Source organism: Leptodactylus fuscus, chromosome 4, assembly GCF_031893055.1.
Source record: "Leptodactylus fuscus isolate aLepFus1 chromosome 4, aLepFus1.hap2, whole genome shotgun sequence".
In the NCBI taxonomy this organism is placed as follows: Eukaryota; Metazoa; Chordata; class Amphibia; order Anura; family Leptodactylidae; genus Leptodactylus; species Leptodactylus fuscus.
The window spans coordinates 25,406,380-25,419,718 of NC_134268.1; the positions used below are offsets into that span (position 1 = coordinate 25,406,380).

Here is a 13,339-nt window from a genome sequence, read left to right on the forward strand (position 1 = left end):
AGGAACATGATATATGCAGATACTTCTAAATGATAAAAGATCAAGTTGTGCTGGGATTACGTTTGCAGCTCTCTTGAGACGTTCCATTTATCATGATAAACTCCTAACAAAATTTAATAAAGATTTCATGTAAGTTAATTAGGGAAAATTATACAGGATGTCTAGTGCAGCGCCACCCACAGCGTAGAGTCTACAATGTTCTGTACAAATAAACTGAAAATATTTTAAAAAGTCATATTTTTAAGTGCGAGTTCACTTTCAGACAAGTCTGAAGATAGGTAGATAGGTAGATAGATAGATAGATAGATAGATAGATAGATAGATAGATAGATAAGATAGACAGACAGACAGACAGATAGTTGTAAGAGGTTGTAGGAAGAAGTAGCTGCCTCCGTTCCAGAGAGACTATACATGGAAGGAAAGAGGGCAGAAGACGGTGTTTTTAGGCAATACCACTGAAAAAAAAACTTAGCTCCCTTGCACTTGACCAAATGAATGGTCAGTGTGTTTTCCGGATAGCTCACTGACCAATTCTTTTCTAGGGGCCTATGTACATGACTATGAATTACTCAGTCATATCACTCCACTCTCCTCTCCAATGAAATCACAGGTAATAAATCCCTCCCACATCTGATGTTCCAGTCTTTGAGGTCATTTGCCTAATTTCAGTAAGCACCAGTAACCTCAGAGACAACATGATCAAAACTAGGCAATGGCAGCTGTTTTTGGTTGGTTTTGAACATATGGTCAATGAGGTTACTGTTGGACACTGAAACTGGGTCAATGGCTGACAGTGGAAAGTATCAATGAAAAAAATAGTATCTCTTCTTAGGGTACTATAACAATTATCCATGTATTGTACAGGGACATCTCTAAAACATGAAACCCTCTTAAATCTAATAATATAAAAGGATTATAGCATTATAATCATGTTTTTGGCAAAACCCACATCGGAATAGCTTTTAGAAAGTCTATTCTTCCCGTACCTTTAGATGTCTTCTCTGTGCTGCCATTCTTTAGATATCCTAGTTTTCGTCCATATGCTAATTTGTTTTCTCGCAGTATTGGGGGCGTCCACTGGAAAACTATCCAGTGCCGCCTTCTCTGTTCGCCACCTCCATCTCTTCTTTCATTTTCCTGTGGCCACTCCCGTTCGGCCACAGAAACATAGCGACAGACATGCGCAGTTGGTGCTTTCTGAAGAAGACGTGATGGGACAAGGCACAAGAGGCGGAGGAGGAGACCAAGAAGAAGGTGACACTGGATAGTTTTCTTGCAGCACTGGGGACGCCCCCAGTGCTGTTTGAGTGCTAGTGACTGCCCCCAGTGCTCCGAGAAAAGTAATTAGCATACCGGAAAATCTAAGAAATGGCGATGTGGAGAAGACATCTAAAGGTAGGGGAAGAATAGCGTTTCTTAAGGCTATTCCGATGTGGGTTTAGCTTAAAACGAGATTCTAATGAGAGAACCCCTTTAAGTCTTGTCTCCTACCTACAGCTACAATATAATAATAAAAGCCCAGTACACGACTCGATAAATCATACAAAATAGAAATATTACTTTCTTATATATTTCATATAATTCACAAAATATTAATATTTAATAACTGGGCTCCTTTGAGATTCTATTTTTGTTGATCAAAGGGATTCTATTATTTAAATTTTTTAAATTAAAAATTTGATATAATTACAGTGCCGCACCGACTCTAAATGACATAGCAATATTACCCGTATTATTCCATAAAGTATAAGAGCACTTTCCTGGTTTAGTACATCTGTCTGCTGTAAAATGAATATTCTTTTATCTATTACATTTTGTTTTAACACCTCAATGTATAACTTTTTATTCTTTTTTTCATCCCCTTTAATGCAATGCTATACAATGACCCTCTTAAAATCTAAAGACAAATAATATTTTTGCTAAATAATATAATATCTAATGCACAGTAAAAACTGGAATAAATAGCAACGTGTTCGGGAGAGGCTGTCAAAGGGCATGTACTTGCAAATTAATTAAACTCATTGAATGTGGAAATCTCATTGAAATGTATGAGTGGTAATTAATTGACTGGTTTTTGTCTCGCAGTTTCAGCATCGAGCCAAATTATGACTTCCTGTATATTTATGATGGGCCAGATGGAAACAGTCCTCTGATTGGAAGTTTTCAGGACAGCAAATTACCAGAAAGAATTGAGAGCGGTTCCAACAACATGCATTTGGCCTTTAGGAGTGACGGATCTGTTAGTTTCACCGGTTTTCATCTGGAATACAAAGGTGATGTCAGTGCTTCGGTCTACTCAATATCTAATGGTTGCTATAAAGTAATATGGGTATCGTCATGATAACAATACTTAAAGTAATGGTTGACTTTTTTATTGCTCTGTTTCTACATCAATGGTTCAGTAAGGGGTGTGTTATTCTGCAGATATATTGCCCCAATCTTTCCCATATATCCTGCTTCTTAGCTTCCGGTTCACTGCAGTGGCTTTTAGTGTTTTCCTATGGAACTCAGAATAAGGCTCTTATGGGAATACGTTGAAAGCTTGAGTTCCACTTTAGTATATCAACAGACTGGGACCAAAATCTTCATAAGGATGCCTCTACGTCCCAGTGACGTTTCTTCCAGCTGCTTCCCTCTCGGTTTCTAACATATTTTTAAATGTTGGGGTTGTTGTGTCCTACACAACCCCCTAAGGTGAGCGGCTTTCCATTTGCTTACCTTTACTCATACTTGTGCTGAATTTACTACACTAGGGTCGGCTCAGTGCCGTATCTTTCTTCTACTTCAGTATATCATACAGTGATCTCTGGAAGTTTGGAAGCAGGTCATGTGGGTCACTGTGGGTCCTTTACCTACACAACTAGTATGCTAGCCCATATACCACCTCAATGAACCACCATTGTGCAAGTGAGAGGCACAATAAAAAAGTGGACTGCTTCTTTAATCCACATGATGGGGGATAAATATCTTTTAAGTGGGTGTTCAACATCTGACACCATGAAAAATTGGGTCCGCAAGTCTTCGGTGTGAGTGGAGTTGTAAAATACATGCATGATCACCGGATAGCACACTGTTCTGTCAGTTCTATAGAAATAAATGGAGTGGAGGGGGGGGGGGGGGTCATCCACAAACAGTACCACTTCATTCACATAGCAGAAGTAACTTTCACTTTGGTTGGGGGGGGGGGTCTCAATAGACAAACCCCTAGGTTTGTAGGTCTGTTAGTGCTAGTGATGGGTTAATAAGTGCACCCATATACCTTTAGCAGTGTTTAGAGTGATTTTCTGGGTGTCTCTGGTTGCTGCTGGCATTCTCTCCCTTTGTTTACATGGTGTTATCTTCCTGCGGTGCAGCTTCCTGTGTAGCTTCTACACTGCTCTCATTCAGCACCCCTCCTCTCTAATTCTATTACAAACCCTCCATCTCCCTAAGCCTAACCCAACCCACCCTCACTGTCTCACTAAGCCCACTCCACTCTCATGAAGTCTATCGATCCCACCCATTACTAGCCTCTCCCGCTCTCCACGTCTCCCGGGCTATCCTATTCCACCCACTGCTAGAAAACAGGAAGACATGGAGGTGCCGTTCCTGGACACAGAAAGGCTTGGTAAGTATTGATGGAGATAGGGGAGGAAGAAGAGTGATGGTGATGTTCAGTTTCAGAAGTCGTGAAATGGAACGTCAATGGATTGGCTAAGCAACCTAAGCAATCCTCCGGAAGTTCACTCTTTAACCCATGCAACCTAAGTATTTCTGTAATATTCTAGCTTTATTCAAAGTAACTATCGACGCTTTATTCTGGAATTAAACTTTAAAGCCAATTCATATTCCATTTGCAATCTCTTTTTACCTCAAGGTAATAGTTGACCCCTGATACTCGGAATTTGTCTGATGTGAAAAGACTAAGTCTTTAATTATCTCCAAACAGGATTACTCGGTGATACAGAAATACACTATAGAATTTATATAAAGCAGTGTTGTGTCACTGCAATAAAAGTGATTTCTTTTAACTGTAACTTAGAGCAGACGTGGAGATATTTCACTGGTAATGAAGATAAATTTAGCATTCATAGGCCTCAAGGTTATAATACAGTTCCATGTTGTTCAGCTTTATAAGACGGCATGCATACAGTTTCATGGCCTCGTTGGGGTGCCTTCCATTATACAGACAGAGAAACAGTTATGTTACATGGACCTTGTGTAATAAGGACCTATAGAGACCATAAAGCATCTGTATACATAGCATTGACATGTGCAGGCAACCTCATGTTGAAATGAAGGCGCCATTGGCCCTAAAGAGGGTGTCACTACCCTTGAATCTTCAAGTACTTGAACTTGCACCTACCATCACATGCTTGGTGCCCAAAAGCCTATGGAAAGGCTCCTGAACAGAATACAGCTTTTCCTCCAGTAGGCAGTATTGAGCAGGCAGTATTACTTAGGGAGAGAAATATTATTTGCAAACTATATAGCTATGTACTTTGGCCACTGTGTGCTTTATTAGAAGTGAGTGGGATTATCTTATTCGTTTTTTGCAAAGTGCATGATCCAACTTAATAGGAATTTTTCCCTAAAACCCAGAATATCATACGAGCCCTGCAGAGAGATAGGTTAGGGTCAACTGAATCAGTGTTTCCCCAATGAGTTCCTCTGCTGCGGGAATATTACCAAGCTCGTTGGAGCAATGAATGAGAGCGTTGACGCTAAATTCTTTAGAGCAACAACAACACCCTCATTGCTCCAAAGAGCTCATTTCTATATTGACCAAACAGTGGAAAGGGGAAAACACTGAGGAGCCAGGTTCTGATGACAGACTCCACTTCAACTTTGAGTACACCTGACGTGTCAGCCGTTGTCTGGTTCTTTCTCATTTTCAGGGGTAAGAGTGTTCTTTTTAGAAGTTCTTTTTAATTAAAGAGGTTGTTCAGCCGTGTTATACCAACCCCTAGCACTCATCTGTCAATCCTTCTTCAATGCTAAAGAGACTTTCCTCTGGTCTTGGTCCTTTCTGCTCCAAGGATGACATGTCAACATGGGTATTGGCAGTAGGGTGACCTCAGAGGTGTTGACATGCCACCGGACAAGTCACCACTACAGTAAGTTACTGACTGCATCGGTCACAAATTTTTGTCGGCATATCATTGTTGGAGAAGAACAGAGGTTGGTGGGTGACTGAGAGAGCATTGGAACCAAATCATAGGAGATCGGTATTATTTCTTCTATTACATTTCATTCCAATCTAGTACAGTGTGCTAAATAACTTGAAAAGATGAACCTTGTAACTTACCATAGTCAAAAATCAACACTACAAATATCTCCATTAAATATTTTTGAATTTTTTTTTCATGGTCTTGTTTTTGCATCCTCAATGGAAAATTTTGTAAAACGTCTACCCGGGAGTTGAGTCATGCTATCAGACAGTTACATGACTTTATAAAGTGTCTCATAATGGAAGGTATAACTATTAATAATAATGATTAGAGATGAGCGAACAGTAAAATGTTCGAGGTTCGATATTCGTTTCGAGTAGCCCCTCAATAACCAACTACTCGAATCGAATATCGAACCCTATTATAGTCTATGGGGGAAAATGCTCGTTTCAGGGGTAGGCAACGTTCGATCAAATTATACTTACCAAGTCCACGAGTGAGGGTCGGGCTGGATCCTCCGAGAAGTCTTCTCCTTGCAGCGTCCCCGCGGCATCTTCCGGCTTTGAATTCACTCTGCCAGGCATCGGGCCTGGGCAGAGCCGAGTGCGCATGCCCGCACTACAAGCGGACATGCGCAGTTGGCTCTGCCCAGGCCCGATGCCTGGCAGAGTGAATGAAGAGCCGGAAGACGCCGCGGGGAAGCTGCACGGAGAAGACTTCTAAAGGTAGGAGAAGAACCAGCGTTGATTGGCCGACTATATAGCATTCGGCCAATCAATGCTGGTTCTACATTGAACTTTTACATTCGAACAGCGAGTGGTACTCGATCGAGTACGAGTATTTCGAATACCGTAGTATTCGATCGAATACCTACTCGATCGAGTACTACTCGCTCATCTCTACTCATAACCATCATTATCAAGAATTCACTGTAGGGATGAGGTAGGGGCCCCAGAAAAAACAATTGCACAAGTGTGGTACTCGATTGAGTACGAGTATTTAGAATACTGTAGTATTCAATCAAATACCTACTTGATCGAATACTACTCGCTCATCTCTAATAATGATAAGTATCATGGTTTGTGTTCTCTCCTCCAAAATTCTTGTCATAGCTCTAAAAAGTAGCAAATACCCCGTAGTACAGAAGAACTTCCACGAGCTTGATTCCTGTGGCTCCTCTCAAAATAGCTGAAAACAAATTGTCGGTGTTCTTATAACTTCTGATTCCAGTTGACATGTAACATTGTAATTCCCACCTCGGCTCAGTAATCATCAACTTAACATTTTTGTAGGGTTGTGTAAAATGTTTTAGGAAACTATCCTGACCAGACTGTCATATCACATTCATTTATATCAAGTAAAGTGCATGTTGTACGAGGCTCAAGTGACTACATCTTACAGTAATGTGCAATGATGGAGATCCTGTTGGGATAGCAACATTTAAGCTCATTTTATTTTTGTTTGGTCCACTGTGTGCACCTTCCTTAAAGGATTTGTCAAGTTTAGAAAATCTTCTCTAAATACTCATACATGTCTGCCATTATCATTTCACACACTTACCAGGGGACTCCAAGTTCCCTATAAATTATAGAGAAACTAAATCCACCACGGGCTGCTATTCATATCACAACCACATAAATGCACCTATAGCATAACATCTCCTGAAAGAATATCAAAAATCGTATATTTATTTTTTAAAGTTAGTCACTGTTGTACTTGTGCAATGCTGCATTGCTCCTGTAGTGACATTACAGGGGAAATTAACCCTTTCAAGGTTTCTTTGTTAATAAATGTGAATCTCTGGGGGGTCCCAGTAGCAGAACATTTAGTAATCCGTTTTTCAAAAAGGAACTATTCCAATAAAAATGTCTTTTGCTCATGGCTAAGGGATTCGTGATCTTCAAATTGAATGAAGCAAGAGGCCTTACAAAAAAATGTAATGTTTTTATATATTTTATTAGTGAAAAGTGAGAAATGTTAGGGTCCATGCACACGGAGGAAAATGGTGAGGAATTTGGTGTGGAATTTCAGCGCTGAAAAAAAGCCTCCCATTGACTTCAATGGGCTCCTTTTTCTGCTAGCGAGAAAAGGAATCCATTGAAGTCAATGGGAGGCTTTTTTTTTTAACAGCGCTGAAATTTCACACCAAATTCCTCACTATTTTCTTCCGTGTGAATGGACCCTTAGAGAGACTGAACACCAAGAAATTGATACATTTTTTGCTTCTAATTTTTGTGCTATAAGACCCAACATCAAGTCCCGTCATGTCTTCTTTGCCTGTTCTGGATGATTAGAACAAGTCTAGGATTTTGAAATTAAAGCGTAATGTTAAATATATATATATATTTATTTCTCATTTAAAAATTGTTTGTATTTTGTAACAAAACACATATTTAGAATTCATATAGGTATTATATTTTTGGCCAATATAAATTTGACTATAATTTTTATGCATTGTTATGTATTATGTACGGTATTTTTGCATTATTATGGAAACCGGTAACGCTAGGTTCCCATTTGCGCTCGGTGATCGTTCAGAGATTCCATCCCCCATCCACTTGAGAAAATTTTCAGACAGAAACCAGGTGAAAACCCGGTGGACCCAATTACAATTTATGAGGTCCAAGGGTTTCCAAGTGGACCTGGACAACGGAAACCCAAACATTTCTGTGAAACTAGTTTAAGCCATAGACCTTACTGCCCCATAGAAGATTCAATATTTGCAGGTGCCAAAAACTAAAATGTACAATGATCAAATACATAAAATATGTAGCAGGTAGGGTTGAGCCGATCTTGAGATTTCAAGACCGATTTTAAAATCCGATTTCCGATCATTTTCCAGCCGATCTTGATCATGAAATTTGCTCGATTGCCGAACGGAATCCGATCTTTTCCGATCCCGATTCTCAAACCTAGTCAATGCTTCTCTATGGGAAAAATCACTTTTAGGGTTGAGCCGATCTTGAGATAACCTCCAATCTTAATCCCGCTGGAAAAGATCGGGTCAGAATTCCGATCTCGATCGTGAAATTTACTCGATCGCCGATCAGAATCCGATCTTTTACGATCCCGATCACTCAACCCTAGTAGCAGGTAATCCAGTTATGGATTAAGGAACAAATGGTTGATTCTCATCATTTTGGTGCAGCTTAAGGGTAAGTTCGCACTACTGTTATTTAATGTCTGTTGCTCTCATCTGTCACAGCGTGAATGCAATGGACATTAAATGATAAATGCAGAGGCATCCTTCACTGTTGGGTGTTTGTCTGCTTTCACCCTAGTGTAAGAATCATGACATAGGCTTTCTTTTGTCATATTTTTTATTTTTAGGATGGAAAAAAAAAAAAAAAAACTTTCCTTCTGCTGCAATAGTAAAAAAAAAAAATAAAAAAATAAAAAAAAACATGACGGAAGAAAGCATCCATCATGTCCCATACATTATAGTCAATCGGAACAGATGCAGATGTAGGTGCTGCTGTGTCCGCTACTGTGCTATAGTTAATGTCCATTGCTGTCATCTTTTCATGGATGACAGTAATGGACAATAATAATGTTATCATGAATACAGCTTAAGTCAATCTAAAGTTCTGTTATTTTATCAAGTTTTTAATGTACTAAGCGCCAATAATTCTATTTTATTTTCTGCAGCCAAACTTCGAGAATCCTGTTTTGACCCTGGAAATATAATGAATGGCACACGACTCGGTATGGATTATAAACTTGGATCCACCGTCACATATTATTGTGATGCTGGCTATGTCCTCCAAGGATATTCAACACTTACATGCATCATGGGAGATGATGGAAGACCAGGCTGGAACCGAGTGTTACCAAGCTGTCATGGTGAGATTTTATATAATAAGCACCTGTAAAAGTAATTATCATCAATTTAATGCTGTTTTATATATCGGTAAGACATATGTTTATTGTAAACACTTTCACTATAGGCTAAATTAATTTGTATTGAACAGATGCCAAATGAGATATATAAAAATGACGGTCAAATTGAAATAGAAAATGCAAGAAAAACAGTATTATCAAAATCATTAAAGGGATCCTATCATTAAAACTCACTTTTTCCTGCCTACCACGTAGGAATAGCCTTAATAAAGGCTATTCTTCTCCTACCCTTAGATGTCTTCTCCACTGTGTCGTTCGGTATATAATCCGGTTTGAGTCGGTATGCAAATAAGTTCTCTCACAGCACAGGGGGCGGGCCCCAGTGCTCAAACAGTGCCGCCTCCATCTTCTTCAGGAACGGGTCTTCTTCCAGAGGTTGGCTTCAAAATTGTAGGCCTAGGGCAAAGCCAACTGCGCATGCCCGCCGGCCACAATAAAATGGCCGTTTACAATACTGTGTAGGCGGCCATTTTCTTGGATGGATGGCATGCGCAGTTGGCTTTGCCCGAGGTCTAGAAATTTGAAGCCAACCCCCGGAAGAAGATGCGAGCAAGACCCGTTCCTGAAGAAGATAGAGGCAGCTCTGGAGAGTTCTCTCGCAGCATTGGGGACGCCCCCAGTGCTGCAAGATAACTCATTTGCATACCGACAAAAAAACGGATTATATACCGAACGGCATGGTGGAGAAGACATCTAAAGGTAGGAGAAGAATAGCCTTTATTAAGGCTATTCCTACGTGGTAGGCAGAATAAAATGAGTTTTAATGATGGATCCCTTTAAGTCGGTATAAAATACAATATAAGCATGATATAGGCTACCAAACAAAAGTTATAGGAAGCTGTGAAAAAAAAATGCTGCAAAGTAAAAATGCTTTCAGAAATGGAAGTGTTAATAGTTTTTTTTGTCTTCTAACAAATAGTGATTGAAAAAAAGAGAAATATCATTGTAATCTAAATCAATATTGGGAATGATCATTGATACATTGATATTAGATGAAGTGATGGCTATGCACCAATAAATATATTTTTTCTTAATATTTCATGTCAATGTAACTACTTTATGTATTATTCGAATTATATTTAAATTTCCGTTATAATTTTTTTATATCATAATACGACAAAATTGCTACATGTGGGTTCCAAACAATCACGTTGGTTCTTATAGAGAATAATTATAATCCATGGGAAGTGCCTGTGGTTTGCTACAGTTTATATAACAATGCTTAAAAGCTATAGAATATTCTTCCCATGGGTTAGAACAGTTTTAAGACTAATATTAATAGTAATTAAAATATAAAAATACTATTTGAATTTTCAATCCTTGTTCTATTTTTCCAAATAATGGAGTCAAAATTTCTATTGTAATTCAAAAAGAAATGGTATAAAGTTATGTATTTCACCATTTTGTAAAACAATTGACTGCACTAGGTGCAATTGTTCCATGAATTCACTATTTGGATAATTAACCTCAGGGATTTGCCTATATCCTTAAAGATTGGGCTGTCATTCAATGACTAGCATTAATATGTGGATTATTTAAGTATTCCATAGATATTGGAATTTTATTGGTGTTATAAGGTATATGGGCACATATGCAGTGGCATAACTAAAGTCTTGTGCAATTTTTTTTCCGGGGCCCCTCACCTCATCCCTACAGTGAATTCTTGATAGTGATGGTTATGAGTCCTAAGCAGTTTAATCCACCTTAATGTGGTTACGGTAATCTGTGGGTCTCCTTGACTTATGGCCCAGATGGAAACTGCCATCTTAATACTGATGCCAGTGCTTATGAGTCCCCTAAGGCTCCTGGTCCCCGGTGCAACTGTACCCTCTGCACCTCCTCAAGTTACGCCCCTGCACATATGTAAGACTTATGATATCAAACCCAACAATTTTGGTAAGACTGGTTGACCATCTAATGTGTATGAAGTGTTAGACCAAAACTTATGTAGCATGTGTCTGGAGAATTGGATGATGAATGCTGAATTTTAACATATCAAAACCTTTGTTCTCAAGAGAGATAAGCCACCGCCAAAGGTATTTGGCTTTTTTTTTTTTTTACTCCCCTGTTAGTTAAAGAGCATTTGTGTATATGGAAAGATCATTGGTCACCTTCAGAATGGTCCATGGTTCATATAATACTGGAATACAAAGTATTTGTCATGATATTGGTGCACCTCACGTGACCGATGGGGCCCAATCACTGCCCTTAATGGTGACTCCAGGACAAATGATTCTGGAAGAAGCCACAAAAGACCACAAGACCCTGGCATAGAAGATTGACTGCTTGAAAAAAAACTTTTTTAAAAAATTTTTTATACCTCCCCATCACCTTTGCTTATTTTTCTCTAAGGAAACCCCAGAGTATAACAATAGCGCTTCCATTGTGGACTCAACAAGTTTGCTCTTAACCAATACTTATTGGTAAACCTTTCAAATATTCACAAAATGTATCTTGCATGGTTCACCCAGTAAGCATTGATACCAGCCAAAGAAGTTACTGTATGTCCCTACATATAATACTTACTACATGGGGGCCATAGTCGCATCTAGATTTTTGTGGGTTGAGCGACTAGCCTATTTCGGTCAGATATTTCTACTGAAACTGCTGTAGACAAATGTCTTATAGAGCAACTCTCCATTCTGGCTTTTGGAGGGGTTCCCAAGTGATGGACTCTGATCCTTGATTTCCATACACTCTCTAAGGCAGTGGTTCTAAACCTTTCTAATGCTGTGACCCCACAATGCAGTTCCTCATGTTGCAGTGACCCCATTCAGTTTGGAACACGCGTCCATAACGGCGTGCGTTCCAGCTGAATAGCGCTGCTGCAGACAGTAGCGCAGCTTCTCAGTGGCTAAAGCCATCAGAAATATGTATTTTCTGATGGCTTTAGGCATACCTCGCAACTTTTGAAGATTAGAAAGAGGGAGAAAATATGCGGCGCGCGCAGCGTCCTCCGGGCACCGATCAGTTGAAACCGGGACATACCTCCCACCGACAGGGACGGTTGGGAGGTATGTAGCGACCCCTGTGTTTTGGTCGTTCGACCCCCACAGGGGTCGCGACCCTCAGGTTGAGAACTGCTGCTCTAAGGGCTTTTGGGCCGGGGTTGTCTTTGAAGGTCATATGTTAAAGCATTACCATTTCGCTGAGCATTTTCAAGCAGAAGCTCTAAGTGAAATACTGAGCTATTCCAGTAAGTTAAAGGACCACACATAATGATTTTAATTAGTCAACCTCATTTCCTAAGTGGAATTATCCTTCAGTAATATACTATTTTCATTTAAAATGTTCCCTCATTTTACTTATGAAATTGCATTGCCGTCTCATGCGGACCGCTCAGATCTTTCTCTCTGGTGACTCATCCTTCGATCATAGCACTTATGCCTCATCATGTTACATTACTCCATGATTCTAGCTTGTCAATGTCCAATGGCAATCACTTCCAAATGACTCACCCTGGGAGACGTTAACTAGAGGCCTCCATACCATGTGCTCCACAAATAACATGTTTCCAGGTCAATGTATCTGTTTAACTGTATGCAATTTTCAATTTCAGCACACACATTGTAAGCAGTAGATATACTGCCCAAGAACATTACCATACTGACCTTATTAGTCATTGTATAGGGTACATTTCCCACACGAGATGGTTATCAAGTCAGGTTTTGCAGAGGTAGTTGTCACTTCTAAGTCCTGGTGTTTGAAGGGGACCAAAGGCTCCTCTATAACAACAATGATTCCCAACTGAGATGCTTTGGAAACTCACCAGGAAGCCACAACACTCGGGTTGGGATCTCATGCTTTCCCGTAACCAGCGCCGCACCTCTCATGAGGCGACCTGAAGCGACAGCTCGTCTCGGCAGCCCGGCACGGGAAGCGAGCGGTGGATTAGGGAGGACCTGTGGACGCAGCGCTGCTCCAGCGGCCTCCCCTCATGCTTAGCAGAGAGCAGGTCCTCTCCCTGCCTGCTCTCTGCCTGCTAACACCCCCCCCCCACTCTGCCTCTGGCTTTCTGTCGTCCGCCTCAGGCGGCAAAAAAGCTAGGTTCACCCCTGCCCATAACATCTGTATCTTTAGGACATTTTTGTCTTTTGGACAAAAATTATTTGGTGGGGTGCCCAAGGAAACTTTTTTTTTTTCTGATGGGCTCCCTGAGTCTGGGAAACACTTAACTAGAAAGACATGAACGTGACTTGAAGAAGTTAGGCTATGCTGTGGGATGTCTTGAGGCATTTACTCTATGGACGTATCTGCATTGGAGACTCCGTTATGGACCTTCATAAGCA

General features: G+C 40.1%; 1 protein-coding gene across 1 annotated transcript in view; it reads left to right on the forward strand.

Moving 5' to 3' along the window:
* CSMD3 (CUB and Sushi multiple domains 3) overlaps positions 1-13,339 on the forward strand; it is a 1,052,627-nt gene that overhangs the window by 672,686 nt on the left and 366,602 nt on the right. The window contains exons 30-31 of the mRNA XM_075270295.1: positions 2,086-2,273; positions 8,799-8,993. Of these exons, the coding sequence (XP_075126396.1) occupies positions 2,086-2,273; positions 8,799-8,993 (383 nt within the window). The remainder of the gene's footprint in view (positions 1-2,085; positions 2,274-8,798; positions 8,994-13,339) is intronic.